The sequence below is a fragment of the Erpetoichthys calabaricus genome, chromosome 3, assembly GCF_900747795.2.
Source record: "Erpetoichthys calabaricus chromosome 3, fErpCal1.3, whole genome shotgun sequence".
Classification (NCBI taxonomy): domain Eukaryota; kingdom Metazoa; phylum Chordata; class Cladistia; order Polypteriformes; family Polypteridae; genus Erpetoichthys; species Erpetoichthys calabaricus.
In genome coordinates this window covers 76,783,869-76,799,533 of record NC_041396.2, presented here as the reverse complement: position 1 = coordinate 76,799,533, position 15,665 = coordinate 76,783,869, and the positions used below count along the sequence as shown (strand labels likewise).

Genomic DNA, 15,665 nt, shown 5'->3' with positions numbered 1-15,665 from the left:
TAATGGTAAAATTGTATATTTATTATCAACCAAACAATACAAAATCTAAACATAACTCTTTTTTATGTTCATGACATTCTATTTTGCAGCTCTGCACAAACAAAAATTACCCTATTTTAACAGCTGATGTGGATCAACTGTGTGATGTTTTTTTTATGATAATTATGCATTTAAACCAAAACCTCTGTTACCATCTGACAAGTATTCTTTATTCATGGCAGTTCATTATAAAGCATCAAACCACATACCTTCTGTACCCATTACACCCCAGCCATGGTCACACAAGTCCAGGGTGTGTCCATCAAGTATTAGTACAAGTTTGTGACTTTCTTTTGGTTTAATATATCCTGTAAGGGTCACGTGAAAAGACAATTTCCCCTCAGGGGATTAATAAAAAGTGTACCAAATAGCAACAAATGTATATATAAAAAAAATTTGAGAAAGGGCTTGCATTTTACAATGTGTTCACCAGTGTCATTACTACGACACATATTTGTGCCCCTCATTATTCCACCTCGATATTCTTGCTGTTGTACACAATTAGTTTTATCTTAAAACCAAAGACTTTGTAAAATTTAGATTCACAGTATTCATAATAAAGAACATCCATCCCATTTTGCTGCACAATAATTTGTTGTAAACATATCAAACTTTAAGATAAATATTTTGGTTTAAAGAAAGTAAGAGAGAAAGAAAAGTAAATGTAACCTGCAAAGTACATAAATATGCACATCACTTTGACCATTTATTAATTCTGAAAATGAGTGACATTCTTATTAAAAAATATGGTACAGGGAAAATACTTGGGGCAAATTACTAGCATTAGACATAATTTATTTAAATATACGTGAAAAGTTGTAACTTTTAAAAGAACTGAGGTAAGTGTGTGCTATAGCAAGTTATTCTTCACATTTTCTAGTTGAGAATTAAAAAAAAAAAACAAACAAACAAACAAACAGGCAACAAGGAATGTAGGTAAACTTCCTATTGCATAGCATGGTTCTTCATATAGAGGTCTACACAATTGAATCAGCAATTCAAAGTGAAAAAGTGGTTATGTATTAAATTAATAAATCTCCAAAAATTAACTGATTTCAGAACTAACTGCACCCTTCAGACATGCTTTAGCCCTGCAAAGAGCTTGTATTTACAGAAATTTCACAAACAGTCCAAAATTAGAAGTGTACTTGGCTGGTGTATTGACATGTGGGTGGCTCAATCATTCTTCAATATTGCACAAATCTCAAAAATTAAATGTCAAAAAGTCATAAAAGAGGATTCAAAAAACTTCACATAAAAGGGGTTTCCTTTCATTGACTGAATAATTTACTAATTGACTAAATTATCACCTTATATTAAATCTGGAGGACTAACCCAGCAGCTGATATATTGTCTCCACCACCTGCAGTCTGATACACATCCGTACATACAAGCACGGGTGCAACACATATTTCATAGTCTGCTTCTTCCCAGCAGGAAACAGGCCTAGTTTCCTGAAAGGAGATTCTCTGGCTGCCCTCCTGACGGCTAATAGAGAATGAATCATCCATGATCAGCTTGGCCTTAGTAGGGTTGATATGAGGTGAACCACAGACATGTCGATTAGCTGTGAGAGAGGCTTTGGCTGTGGCTGACATGGTGTTCTTCCAAGATGATCCCAAAGTAACAATAATTGCTTGAAAGGCTAGAGTGTGAACATGCAGTCTAGTAAGCGGCTTTCCTTTTCCTGGGAGCTTCCGTTCAGAATTCACAAGACGATAGAGCTCCCTCATCTGATCAAGCACAGTGGCCACACGAGGGTTTGGGTCAGAGAGTACAGTAATGTTTTTGCCCTTTAGCAGACTCAGCAAGTTGGGCAGTTCTTGTTCATTCATACCTAGGGAATCAGCATAAGGCATCACTTGACTCAGCAGTTCATTCATTAAGCTTTCATCCACAAAGGATGCCATCTCAAAGTGAACTCCAGTTGAATTCTCAGCTGACTGTAGCAAGTTACTGAGCTTTTTGAGCCGAGTGCCTCGTACACCTACAATTAAAAAAAATAAACAAATAAATTTGCAATACTTTAAAAAAAACAAAACAAAAAAAAAACCAGAAAAAACCCATAAAACTATATAAAAAAAAAAAAACAAAAAAAAAAAACACTATTTAGCAAAATACATAAATAACCCATGATAGGACTAAAAGCTAATTTTACATAGCATTACATTTTTATTGTATCTGAAGCAGCAAGATGATCAATTAATTAGTTGAGATATATGTATTTATGCAAACATACAGATAAATATTTTTGTTAAAATGACAGAGCTGGCAGGTTAATATTGATAAGCTAAATTACAATAAACAAACCTTTAATTTTTTGACATGCAAGTGGGGGGGGGGGGGGGGGGGGGGTGTCATTGGTGTACGCTAAATTAAGCATGGATAAGGAATGTCATCTCAGGAAAAAGGAGCAGTGGAATCAGGTAGAAGGGGAAGGGTCCTTTCGTCACACTGGCAGGCCCATGACTGACTCAGCTATAGAATGGCCAGTGGGGGGAGGCAGCTAGTTGGCCAAGGTCTCCAGGTCCAACTCCTTTTCTATAATCTGGCAGTGGTTCTACAATTAACTGAGGATAGATATTATTTTTCATTTATGTTAATTAGCTTCTATTTTGTTTTTGATGTATTTTAACAAATCTGTATCCTTATATTTGATAGTTCTGTATTTAGTGAGTAGTATAATCTATTGTTGTCTTGAGAGCTGCCACAGTGTTCTGTGCCTGCACTGGGTAAGAACAAAGTACTGTAGTTTGTACTATTATATTGTATTTACCCTTTTTTGACACCCATTGCATTGCCCAGGGTACCTGGAAAGGGTCGCTCTTTGAATTTCCTTTCCCAACAAGGTTTTTTTTTGAGATTTTTCTTGTCTCCTCAGGGAGTCGAAGCTGGAGGCTGTCAAAAACCGGGCCTGTTAAAAAGCCCATTGAGGCACTCCTTTTGTGATTTTCGGCTATATGAGAAATAAATTGTTGCTGTTGTAGCAAACATACAGAAGCCACCATATTTTTAAAAGAAATTCCCTTACAATTAACTATCCATCATAACATTAAACTAACCAGAATAAAAATAATTTTGAAATCAAGTGTCTCAAAAATTACTGTCACTTTAGTCTTTCAGAATATGGTGTTTGCAGAGTCACGGCACTGCAACATTCACTGCTGCAGTTTGTTTACCCTTCCAATTTCAAAAAATGTAAATGAAATTTAGACTGTGTGTGAGAAGTCCACAATGCAGACTTTGTCAGTAGCTGTTTGCCCTTTAGTATACAACAATCACAGAGCAATATTTGCTTTTTTTATTATTTAAAATTCAGATGGCCACAAGTTGTTCCTATGCCAAATGATTTACAAATGTACAATTGGACAGTCCAGAAATGTTCTTTACCAAGAGTGGTCTTTTTTAAATTTGCCTGTTTTTTCCTCAAGCTGCCAGCATCTCAATGGAACACTTTCCTTCTTGCATTATCATCTCTTTTCTGAGCCATCAAAATGACTACCACCCTGCTTTTATGAATCCAGTATAATTATTAATAATGTTACAAATAAACTGATGCAAAGAGGAGTTTTTTTGGCTTGTGTTATATGTGAAGATACCAATCTTATACAGGTGCGAAAACTCTGCATTAGTCGATTATACATATTACACTAGGCTAGGGCCTTCTGAACATTTTTTGCATAACATAACAGCCGTGTTTATTTACACACATAGCAATATTTTACAAGTAGAGAAAAGGTCATGTTTACATTAACTTTTATTTTAAATGGAAGATTTTCTACAGTTAGTGATTCACATGTGACTAGAGACTTTCAAATTTCTCTAATGGTAGGTTAAACATGAGACAAAGTTTCTTGCATTTTTTCATCATGCATTTGTAAACTTTCTGGATTCCAATGTTTTTTATACAATAGCATATTGTTAACTTTATTTTTTGTTTTAAATGGCTTTAAAGTTAACATTTTATAGAGCTTTTTTTAGCTTCAGCAATGCTCATTTACAGTAGCTCCCTCAGCCAACATGCAGTTAACGTACAGTCTTGATCTTATATGGCTATGGCCTTGACATTGAAGGCAAAATAAATAATAAATTCTAAGGGTACCTAAAATACACTTGCTGTAAAACTCAGTGTGTGTTGTGAAACTCAGTTTTCAAATCTCTGTGCTATACAGACAGAATGCTATTACAAATGGAACCAGAGAATGCCAGTGTACAGAGTGGGCTCAAAGGATTTTATATTATAACAGCAACTACTTTTAGATTTATTATAGACGTCCTTCTTTATGAAGTATGCATAAAAAGTATACTTCATATTATGTTATCTATCCTATACAGTATATACCCTAAGAAGCTTCATCATACCAGTCGCTCTTTGCTATTTAACACTTAAAAAGTGCTTCAATACTCATTTTTCATGGCATCGATTCTATAGCCTACAGCCTACATCCTGAATGCACTTCTAGCTCATTCTGGCTTTTGACAATTGAGCCTCGTTGTCCATCAATGCACATAGCTAGATTTGCAGCCCCAATTCCACTCAAAAAATATGGCAACTTCAGCAACAGCAGAGCCTTCACTAGCACACTTAATTGACAAAGAGGGCAGCCGGAATGGCATCTAGAAATACATGGCTCAAAATAAATTAAGGGAACACTTGATAATTGCAGTCGAACTAAGTCAATTAGGCTTCGGTGATATCAATCTGTCCAGTTAGGAAGCATAAGCAATTGTGAATCAGCTTCACCTGGTTTAGTGTAAATGAAAGTGAGTACAGGTGCACTGGATAAGCAATAGCAAGTAAACCCCCAAAAAGGTAATGGTTTTGCAGGTGTTGGCCACAGACAATTGCTCTCTCCTTATCCTTCCTGACTGATCCTTCTCTACTTTTGCATTTTCCTAGTGTCAGGTTGCACATGTAGTCCAGCTCATCCAGCATGGTACATACATATGTGCTGTTGCAAGAAGGTTTGCTATGTCTCAAGAGCATAGAGAAGATACAATGAGACGGGCCTTTACACAAGGAGAGCTGGACTGGGCCGTAGAATTGCATTAACCCAGAAACAACACCAGTGTCTGCTCCTTTGTGCGAGGAGGAGCACTGCCAGAGCCCTACAAAATTACCTCCATCTGGCTAATGATGTGCACATTTTTGAAAAAGTTGTCAGAAACAAATTCCATAAGGGTGGCATGAGGACCCAATGCTCTCTAGTAGGATCTGCCCTTACAGCCCATCATTATGCAGCTCAATTGGCATTCACCAGAGAACAACATAATCGGCAGCTCCACCATTTGCGCCCCATTCTCTTTACAAATTAGAACAGGTTCACACTGGGCATGTGTCACAGAACTAAGAGTCTGAAGGCACAATGATGAACATCATGCATCCTGCAAAACCATCCTCCATGACCATTTTGGTGATGGGTCAGTGATGGTCTGGGAGGCATATACTTGGAGGATCGCACAGACCTCTACATACTAGGCAACGGTACCCTGACTACTGTTAAGTACCAGGATGAAATCCCAAGAGCCATTCATAGACCTTACACTAGTGCAGTGGGCCCTAGGTTCCTCCTGGTGCAGGACACTGCCCGAGTGTGTAGGCAGTTCCTGGATGACAAAGGCATTGATGCCTAGCCCGCACATTCCCCAGAACTGAATTCAACTGAAATCCTCCGGGGCATTATATATCAGTGCATCCCATGCCACCAAGCAGCACCAGAGGCTGCCCAGGAGCTCAGTGATGCCCTGATCCAGGTCTGGGTGGAGATCCCCCATGACATCATCCATTGTCTTATCAGGAGCATGCCCAGATGTTGTTGGTAGTGCATACAGGCACCTGGGGGCCATACACACTCATGAGTCACATTATGACTTGCCATGATGAAAATGAAAAAAGTTTAGACTGTGATTTCAATTTTTGACTTTTCAGTCTTATGTTGAATCCAGCCCACAATGGGTTGGTAATTTTGTTTTCCATTGACACTTGTTACATCATTTTGTTCTCAATGAATTTACACAGCATTACTCATTAAAGATTTTCCACTTTAATATTTTGTTCATCAAGATCAGATATGTGATTTAAGTGTTCCATTAATTTTTTGAGCAGCGTACTTTGGTTTCCCATCACCAATTGATGGGAAGCCTGTATGCAAGATTTGCTACCGCACAGGCGTAAAAACAGCCATTTTAGATAAATAATTGAAAGACAGACACACAAGTCAATACAAAGATTCTTAAGATGTATCTTACTTATTACTGCTTCCAAAATTTAGAAGTATAAAACTGTAAAAGTGTTGTTTTTCTTTTTCTACAGGTTAAAACTTTATTATAAAATCAGTTATATTGCAATTTATTAAAAGTTATCTAGTTACATTATATACTATATTGGGTATCAAAAATTGTAAAAAATTTCAATATTTAGTATAGTATCAAAGCCTGAAATTTTGGTATTGTGGCATCCCTTTCTGCACATACAGCTTAAAATGACAAACGAGTGGAAAACAAAATGTTTGTTCTGATTTTGTGCAATAACGTGGACAGATCAAATGGACACATGTAGCATACATTAACTGTGGCAAATGTACCTTGGACTGGGAATATTTTGGGTGAAAGAGTAACAATGTTCACTGTAAACTCTAATATAGTGCTGAGATACAGAATCAATATATTATCACACAGAAAACAAGCATGCCACTTATGAGCTCACATTTCAGCATCTTACCAACACTACCAAAAAAAAAAAAAACAAACGCGTAATTATAAGCAGTCAGAGGAAATTGCACAGAAGGTGTGTATAATGACAGAACAAGACAATGTAAGATAGCAGTTGATATGTTTAATGTCAAAGGGATTTAGCACCTAATCAATTAACTTAAGGCAGGGTACCAAATTACATTTAGAGGCACTGTAACCATCTGAACTGAAAAAAAAAAACATTTTACTAAGGACAGACAAGACCTGAAAACTTTCTAGCTATTAGCACTAAACTCCAAATTTAACTAAGCTAAACAACAAAGATATTAAATGTTACATTAAATAGAGGATTAAAATTTAATGATCAAAACTTAACCTCCTTGCTGTTAACCCAGAGTGTGACTTGAGTTCGGAATTCTATGTAAATATGGTTAAGTCTGAATCAGACATGGGTGTGTGTGTGTGTGTGTGTGTGTGTGTGTGTATATAATGATCCTGCTTACAGTATTAAGTCCAAATAAATTCTAAAAGTATAAATTCTAAAAGTATAAAATCCAAATACAACCCTGTCATGCTCAAGCAAAAGAAAAAAAAAATACTACAAAAGAAAAATAAATCTTTCAACATCTGCTTGAACAGTGCCTATGTGCATTAGTGATGTTTCAAAACTTATCACACAAAGCACATATACTAAATCTGCATCAGTACAGCAGTGGATAATAGACATACCTTTCCTACTTTGGTTATGTTAACGTTTTGATATTTACATGTTTTTGTTACACATTTTTGTTGTTGAAAATAACGCTTTTGGTTAATTTTTCCAGGGCTAAGGAGATTAATAACTGATCAAAGGGCATTAACTATCAATTATGAAATCTAATCAAAATTTGCATCAGCAGTTCATGTTGCCCGGCTCCTCAATACAGTCATAAATCAGCTGGATGTATTCAATTTCAAAATCATACAGTTGATCAAAAATGTATGAATGTTTTTACAAAAGTATATACAAGCATACTGTATAAGGCATAAGCACTGCATCATTAATCAATTATGCAGGTTGTGACAATAAGAAAGTACTAAATTTCAATTCATGCAAAAAACATGCATATGCATATTACAGGTTATGTTATTAAGTATATTGCAAAACAATGTGCAATAAAGTTAAATATGATAAAAATCCATGTGATATACATTAGTTACAAAAACCAAGCAAGTTCAAAACATACAAAGGACCTCACCCTTGAGGAATAAAATGTCTATCTTCTGGTACAAATTTATTTTACTGCAGAGTGAGGGAGGAGAAACAAATAAATAGATCATTGGATTTAAAAAAATACAATTTAATTTGGTACAAGATGCATGTTATACAGTGTGTATTTATTTAGTGGATTTTGTTTCTGATCGATCACTTTTACTTTGGAAAAATGTTTTCATTTAAAACCAAAAGTTAAAATATGATTATTTGCACACCCCTCCCCCCAGTTATTGCAAATACTCACACTATTACTGCACAACAAATTATAGGTATAGGTTTTGTTCTTGCTTCAGAACTTTGAATATTATAATTTAAGAATTACTCATTTAAATATATTATTATTGTACTTCTTCACATTAGAATATATAATTAAAAAAAAAAGTTACAAATGTCCACCTAATAAAATAATCTGTAGATAACCAATTTTAGAACACACTCAAAATATGCCACATAAGGCATTACTTTATTTCTAAAAATATTCCTATCATGACACTGTACCAAAAAAAGTCAGATTATACAAGCTTCCCTCTCAGCAAAATGAACCATTTTATAACAATACAGTATGTATTCTGTGGTTCGTCATTGTATTTTCAGAAGATGTTACATTCAGTCTTTGAACTGGTTTATTCAAATGCTACGTTGCTTACATTTAAAGGATAAATTGAAGCTGAATTAGGTCTTTAAATACCAATTCAACAAACTTTTTGCTTGGATTATTAAATCAGTCTAAACAAAAATGTATGAAGGTTTACTTTTTTGTATTTAATAAGCTTAAAAACAGTAATCAGTTAACTGGCATAGTAAATATATTGTAAATGTATAACAATGCATAATACACAGTTACTTGGTACTTTATTTAAACCTACTTCAAAATTATTTTGATTTGCAATTTCCAAGGCTTGTAGTCTTATGTTAAGCATTGGTATCATGTGATGCTAGCCATTTACCCACCTTCTTGAAATGGGAAGTTATCCATCATTTGGAGACCACCAACAACTAACAGATCTGGTTTGAAATCCTGAAGCTGACTCTCAAAGTCCTCCATGGAATCTAGTAAAGGGTTGTGTTTATCACTGTGAACAATATACCTGTAAAATGAACAATAAGAAATACTTGAAAAGGCAAATATTTAATTTGGATGTGTCCTGTGTTTGATTGGTGCCCCACCCGGAGTCAAAAAATGTATCAAGCATACCAAATAAAAACAACAATGAAAGTAAAAAGAGCTGCATGAGCAATAATAATGGTGATATTTCAACATATGCTCAATATTTTGTTTTATATTCTGGTCAAAGCTTAAAGCAATATCACACCTAACTTGAAGGAGACCAAATACAATATTTTAAGTCTCTTCAATCAGCATCTTAATACTCCAGTAATTGTTATGCAAAAGTGAGTACTTCTTGATTTTGAAACATGTCCTAATTTGTCAAGAGCTTACTTTCTGCTATTTGTCATCCGTCCCCCAACCTCCTTCATTTGTGATAAGAGTAATTTTGTGCAAAAAAAAAAAAAAAAAAAAAAACTTAGATGAAAATCACTCATGACTGGTCAAACGTGTTGTGCAAAATCATTAATCTTGCTATGTTAGTTGCAGCTGTGTTTCTCCAGGGGTTGACAGAGGCTGGAACATACTGTATAATGTCACTGCTAGTCTCACTTTAATATATTCAGAAGCACAGGGAGTCTGGGTGTGGAAGAAATTAAAATTTACTATATGTTGCCCTGTAATAGTCAATGAAAGGTTTATCATCAGTAATTCACATTGTCATGCCTATGTTCAAAGTTACACCAAAGTTACGTAAAAGGCATCATGAAAACAGTCATTTGCATTTGGTTGACAGTTCATATGGTCTGTATAGTTGTAGATCCTGGAGAAAACTAAATAATAAATGTTCCATTAATTATTTCACAGGGTCACATTGTTTTCTTTCTCTGGGAGGGCTACTTTAAGGCTTGTTTTGGATTGTACCTGTGGTACATGGCTAATAATTTCTGTAAATTAGCCATGCTGTGCTGCCAATGCATAAGGATCAGTGTTGTATATCCAGTGGCACTACTCGCAATATTATCATCGTCAGCTAACGTACCCCTCAAATGAAATTATTTCAAGTGGTTTTTATTTAAAAAAACACACATGCTTGCTGGAAGGCCAGAGTATTAAATCAGTCATGACGTCATGGATGCCCAAAGCAGATTAGCTATGATCTTACAATACCAACATGTGAAAGTTCTGCGCATTGTAGCTACAGATCAATTGTCTTGCAAAGTACGGCATTGTGTTGGGGGGTTGGGGAAAGTTTGTCAAACAGACAACACATGGCACAACTTCCTTTTAACCACACAATGAATATTGTAGGAACAAGTGAACACAACCTGAAATTTAAAAAAACAAACATTAGGAAATTTCACTTTTCCCTTGCTTAAAATTAAAATAGCAAACCTGTTTGCTCTTCGTGAGATATATTCTCCCCACTGAGCACCAGTAGGATACTCCATTATTAAATGAATATCAGGATCATCCACTGGTTTGCCAGCCACTGCAAAAGAAGGGCCCAATCATTACGTAATTTTAAAATGTATTGTACTAAAATTATTTTATAAATTTTATATTTATAAATGTTAATAGAATTCAGTTGACTCAATAATGGTATTAACAAATGAAATAGTTTGTAATCGAATTCTAATTTGCACATTTAGTCCCATACTGTAAATTCATGATTAATGGAATGTAGTTCACAGGCACTCACAATACACACCAGAGTCTGTATTCTGCTACATACAAAAAAGAATGTAGGACATGACTGCAGTTGGAGAGAAAAAAAAAATTCATGAAAAACACATCTTGGTTATTGATAACTAGACAGTGGACCACAGAGAACAAGGAATTTAAGCAGCAGTGAAATCTCCTGGCATGGAAACCAGCATGATAACATTAAATTAATAAAACCCTTAATAAACTTTTCATATCCTTTCTAAATTGCCTAGTCACAATTTCACTACTGAACCACAACAGAGGCCATTAATAAAAGATGCAATACAACAAAACATTTAACACAGTAATTCTTGGATGATCTTTTTTGCATATATTCAGCTTTCAGCTTATTTAAAATTGCTTGTAAAATTGTTGTTTTTTCTGTTTTGCTCTGTTGGCTTTTCCTTTTGAATGCAATGCATGTTGGGGGGAAAAAGGGATTCAAGATTAATTTTGTGAAAAAAAATAATACTTTGGCAAACACTGAACCAAACTATGTTTTTCATACACTATATGTTTTCCATTTCATCACATATTTGAATCAGAGAATATGCTAATACACCAATGCATTATCCTGCTCTAAAGTCTGTTAAAAGTATTGTATTAGTTACGAACATGAGATACTGCTTGGAGGAACATTTAAACAACAGACTAAATCTTGAACAAAATTATAGCAAATTAAATCCAAAATAGACAGAAAATTATACTTTCAGCTTCCTCCTTTGTTGTGTCCTAAAACATGAGTAAGTCACACGACCCCAGTGATACATGTCTAAAACCAAAAAATGCCTTTGCAGTGAATAGGGCTATGGAGTCAGAAGTAACTACTGGGTTACTAGTGCCCAAATCAGAAAAAATGTAAATTGTTAAATGTGAAATTGGAATTTAACACACTATATATTAAATACTAAAAATAAAACGGTTTTCTTCTAGCCTTTGATAAAAAAATAACCTCTTTAAATTTTGTCAGTTTTGTCTTTTGTTTAATGTTACTTAATGTTTTAAACTGTCCCAGAGTCATCTTTTTGGTGTTGCAGATGACACTGGCATTTGCTGTGTATTAAGTGAATAAGACAACCGAGGACCTGTAAGGTGTTTGTTTCTGAGACTACACACTCGGACAGCTGCATAAAGGGATAAGAATATCAATCTCAGCCTTCTCCTTTTTCGACCCTGGTTAGATCCAGTTCACTCCTCTTCTCTCAGGACAGTAATAGACACCTTTTTATGAAATCTTCAGTTTCTTGGCAATATGCCGCATGGAATAACCTTCACTCTGCAAAAACAGACCAACTTGTTTGAGGAAGCTATTTCATTTGGGTCAATTATGAACCCAGAACTGAACTGTAAGAATGGCAGTACCCTGCAACACAAATGAACGAAATAATAGGTTTCAGTGATGCTAATGCATTTAGAAATGTTTCTCCAATAACCAATTAGCATGTAAACATGACTAATTAAGGATAAGCTAATGGAGTTTACCATTAGGACACTGAAGAATTTGCTTCTGAAAATAGGGATTTGCAGTTACATGTGAATAACACATTTAAACAGTAATAGCCATTAATACCCACTAATAATGCCTTGGCCATAATTTTAAATCAATTTAATGTTGTCTTGGTAAAAAAGGAATCAATTTCCATCAAAAACATGAAAATTTCTAGGTGACCCCAAACTTTTGATTGGTACTGTATATTGGCATAAATTACAAACAGAAGAGTCGAAGGTGACATAAATTATGGAGTCGGAGTCAAAGGTTTTGTGTACAGACTCTACAGCAATGGCTGTGAACCAAGAACTGGATTAAAATGTTGGTGCAGTAGCAAAAGTAAAAACAAGATTTAATTTCCAAAACAAAAACAGATGCAGTCATTTTTAAAACTGAGTTTTTGAACTGAAGATCTGTCCCTCCCCTTCTTGGATTGGTTCAGTTCAAAAGCTAAATCCTGTCTGAATTAAATTTCCTTTTTGTGCAATACTCTGTTAAATATATCTGGAAAATTAATGTCTCAGAAAAAAAAATAAATGTGTTTAACACATTGTGCGCATACAATTGAATAACTTGGCATATGGATTTTTGGCAGGTATTTTCTGCAAAAATTAAAATGAAAATCGTAAAATGAAAATGCAATCCCAAAAGGGTGCAAGAGATGTGAGAAAGTAACATTTACTGATACATAGCTAAACTCTAGATTTTAAAAATCCTACTACAAACAAAATCTCATCACCTAGAATCTCATAATATGAATAAAAATGTTCCAAAAAGAAGAAGAAGAAAAAAAAAAAAAGACATTTAGCAAAACATATGCATATACAGTACATATGTAAACAAAACTCATATGGTAGAAAAATGGGGACAATATTAATGATAAAAGTACATTTACCCAGAATACTTGGATTTTAGAAAAAGAAAAAAAAAAATACCAACCCAATACATGTTCAGATAGTATGTCCGTAATTTGTTGACTAAACCGACCTCCTAAAAGGACGTCACAGCCTTCAAATGCAAGACGTTTGGCCATGACGGCAGCATTTCCCCCTAGAGCCCATCGATTTCCAGGTAGTGTTTTTGAGGCATCCACAAGCTTATTAAATAATGTGTTGTTGGCAACATACCTCCTAGAAATGATGATAAAAAAAAATTAAATACATTAGAGGCAGAGTAAAATTTATCTTGGATAACAAACAAGACTGTTTTCCTGTGTTAAAGATAGTAACCACACTGCATTGAGAAACAGCATTTTCTTTTGGCTAAACGAATGTTTGACATATTTCCATCCTTGCTTTTTTAGCTCTATTGTTACCAGAGTTTCTAAAACAATAAAACTTCATATAGATTTTTAACAATTTATTTTCTGTTTCCATCTGATCCCTAGATATTAGCCAGACAGTAACACTAAAGTAGTCTGCCAGCAACCTATTTTATTTTCAACTGCAATTTTTTTTATTTGGTGTTTAATACCGGTCAAATCACTTTGTGATATATCCCAAAACGTACCCATTTTTGTATATAAAACTGGACACTTTTGTGGCTGCAGCTTTGTATTTAAAGGCAACAGTGCTGCCAACCCTTAAATTTTACCTTATGGCACAGATCCAGTTATAATGCATGGGGTGTCATGTACTTACATTTGTGCTCTTGCTCTTTTATGTTGGAAAGAAGATGCCCAAACTTTATCTATGTATTTCAAAATATGAAACTATATTAATACACATTCCAAGATCCAAAATATTTGGTCTCTAGACATTTTACTGATAAAGACATGCTACCTGATTTCAAGTACATGGTTTTGAAAATACTCCTTCCATGTCCAAGAGAAGACAGTCTGAATTATTCACTACTCTGTCATGAAGCATTTTGGATTTACAAATTGCACATATGCAACTGCTCCTGCCTCAACAAGTTAAATGAATTGTCCCGTTTTTTAAAAATAGCCCAAACTGGGATCCCCTTGCTCTTCTGCTTTTTCACAATTTTTGGTCCTTAATTTGGAAGAGTTTCTCATCTATAGTAAGTGGTAACTTATTACGGTACTCATCACTTTTTCATTTGTGAATTTGACAATTTGGTTCACATACAGTATTTTTTTTATTGCACTTTGTCTTTTATGATGTGATCTTGTCACTTTTGATACTTAAGACACTCTTTTCTGCAGAGGTAAGCAACTAGCATCACTTTGATTATGATTACTGTCAGATATGTTCATCCATATCACTAGTTAGATTTTACCTTGCCTTTTATTTTCTATTTATACAAACAAGCACCAGAATGCAATCTTACTTTTATTAGATTATAGATGCACTGAAGTTTGAAGTTGCAGTTGTCAATTTATATATTATATACATATATACACACACACACAGTAATTTATTTATTTATAAACACACATGGCTGGGAAACCTTTGTGATGGAAGGATCGAGGAGAAAGCATGGTCAGGGCACTATCTCTCCTGGATCACTAGATGGCAGCCCTTCAGGGATGTTATGGTACCCCAGATTCCCACAGGGACTTGGGGCCTTACATATAAACTGTGCATATGCACAAAAATGTTCTGTACACCCATTTCCACTCTCACTTCAAGATGTTTAAAAACTAAATTTGGCATAAACCACACACATTTTCACAGCAGCCTCACACCATGTGTAGGCACTTTTCTGCTCGGTTTTGCAAATTAAAAAGTCACCCAGCATCAAAGCATTGCTGCGGTTTGTATCGTTTCCCTTCTTTTTTCAATACGCGGGCCTTATCAAATACACGGAATTGAATTGCATATCATTTACAAATTTAAGGCACTTGATTGTAATCAATTTTTTAACAATATAATGGTACACCAAATGATCAGCCAAATCAGACCGCGTTACCATTTATTTTGAATGTAATTAGCAGAATGTAAAAACAGTTAATCAGATGCAGCATTTATTTTTTTAACCAGTTCATTTAATTTGTGGTCAATATCACACAGTACAGCCCTTATATTCCTTAGTTCATTGGCCACATCTCTTACAGCATCCACTACTGCAATTTTTGACTCCAGAACAGCATCCTTCAGTATGCAGACTCATGGTCGCCCAATAGTTTCCAGGGCAGAGGTGTGTGTACAGCCAGTGCCCTATGATGTGCTGGGCACAGCAGCACTATCACTGCGTGGATTTGCATCCTCGGCACGAAGGTCCGCTTTTGTAATTTTGTCTGAAACCGAACAAAACAAAACAATGGGCTACAATTTGCCTTTTCATGTCAACTTTGATATCTAACCACTTCTTTTTATTTCGGGCACTGTGCGACTTTCTGAACTTGAACTTTTGAGCATCTCCGCCACACCGTATTACTCCAGCACTTTCCTTTTGTTGCTTATACCATTACTTAAACCAACAAATAGTATGTTTTTCCTTGTTACCACTTTGCATTCGCTGAAATTCTT

At 34.9% G+C, this 15,665-nt stretch overlaps 1 protein-coding gene across 1 annotated transcript in view; it reads right to left on the bottom strand.

The window, feature by feature from the left end:
- adpgk2 (ADP-dependent glucokinase 2) overlaps window positions 1-15,665 on the bottom strand; it is a 42,862-nt gene continuing 27,197 nt past the window's right edge. Inside the window, exons 3-6 of the mRNA XM_028796935.2 lie at window positions 13,171-13,361; window positions 10,431-10,527; window positions 8,939-9,075; window positions 1-2,026 (exon numbers count right to left, since the gene is read on the bottom strand). Coding sequence (XP_028652768.1) covers window positions 1,356-2,026; window positions 8,939-9,075; window positions 10,431-10,527; window positions 13,171-13,361 — 1,096 coding nt within the window. The 3' untranslated portion in view covers window positions 1-1,355. The remainder of the gene's footprint in view (window positions 2,027-8,938; window positions 9,076-10,430; window positions 10,528-13,170; window positions 13,362-15,665) is intronic.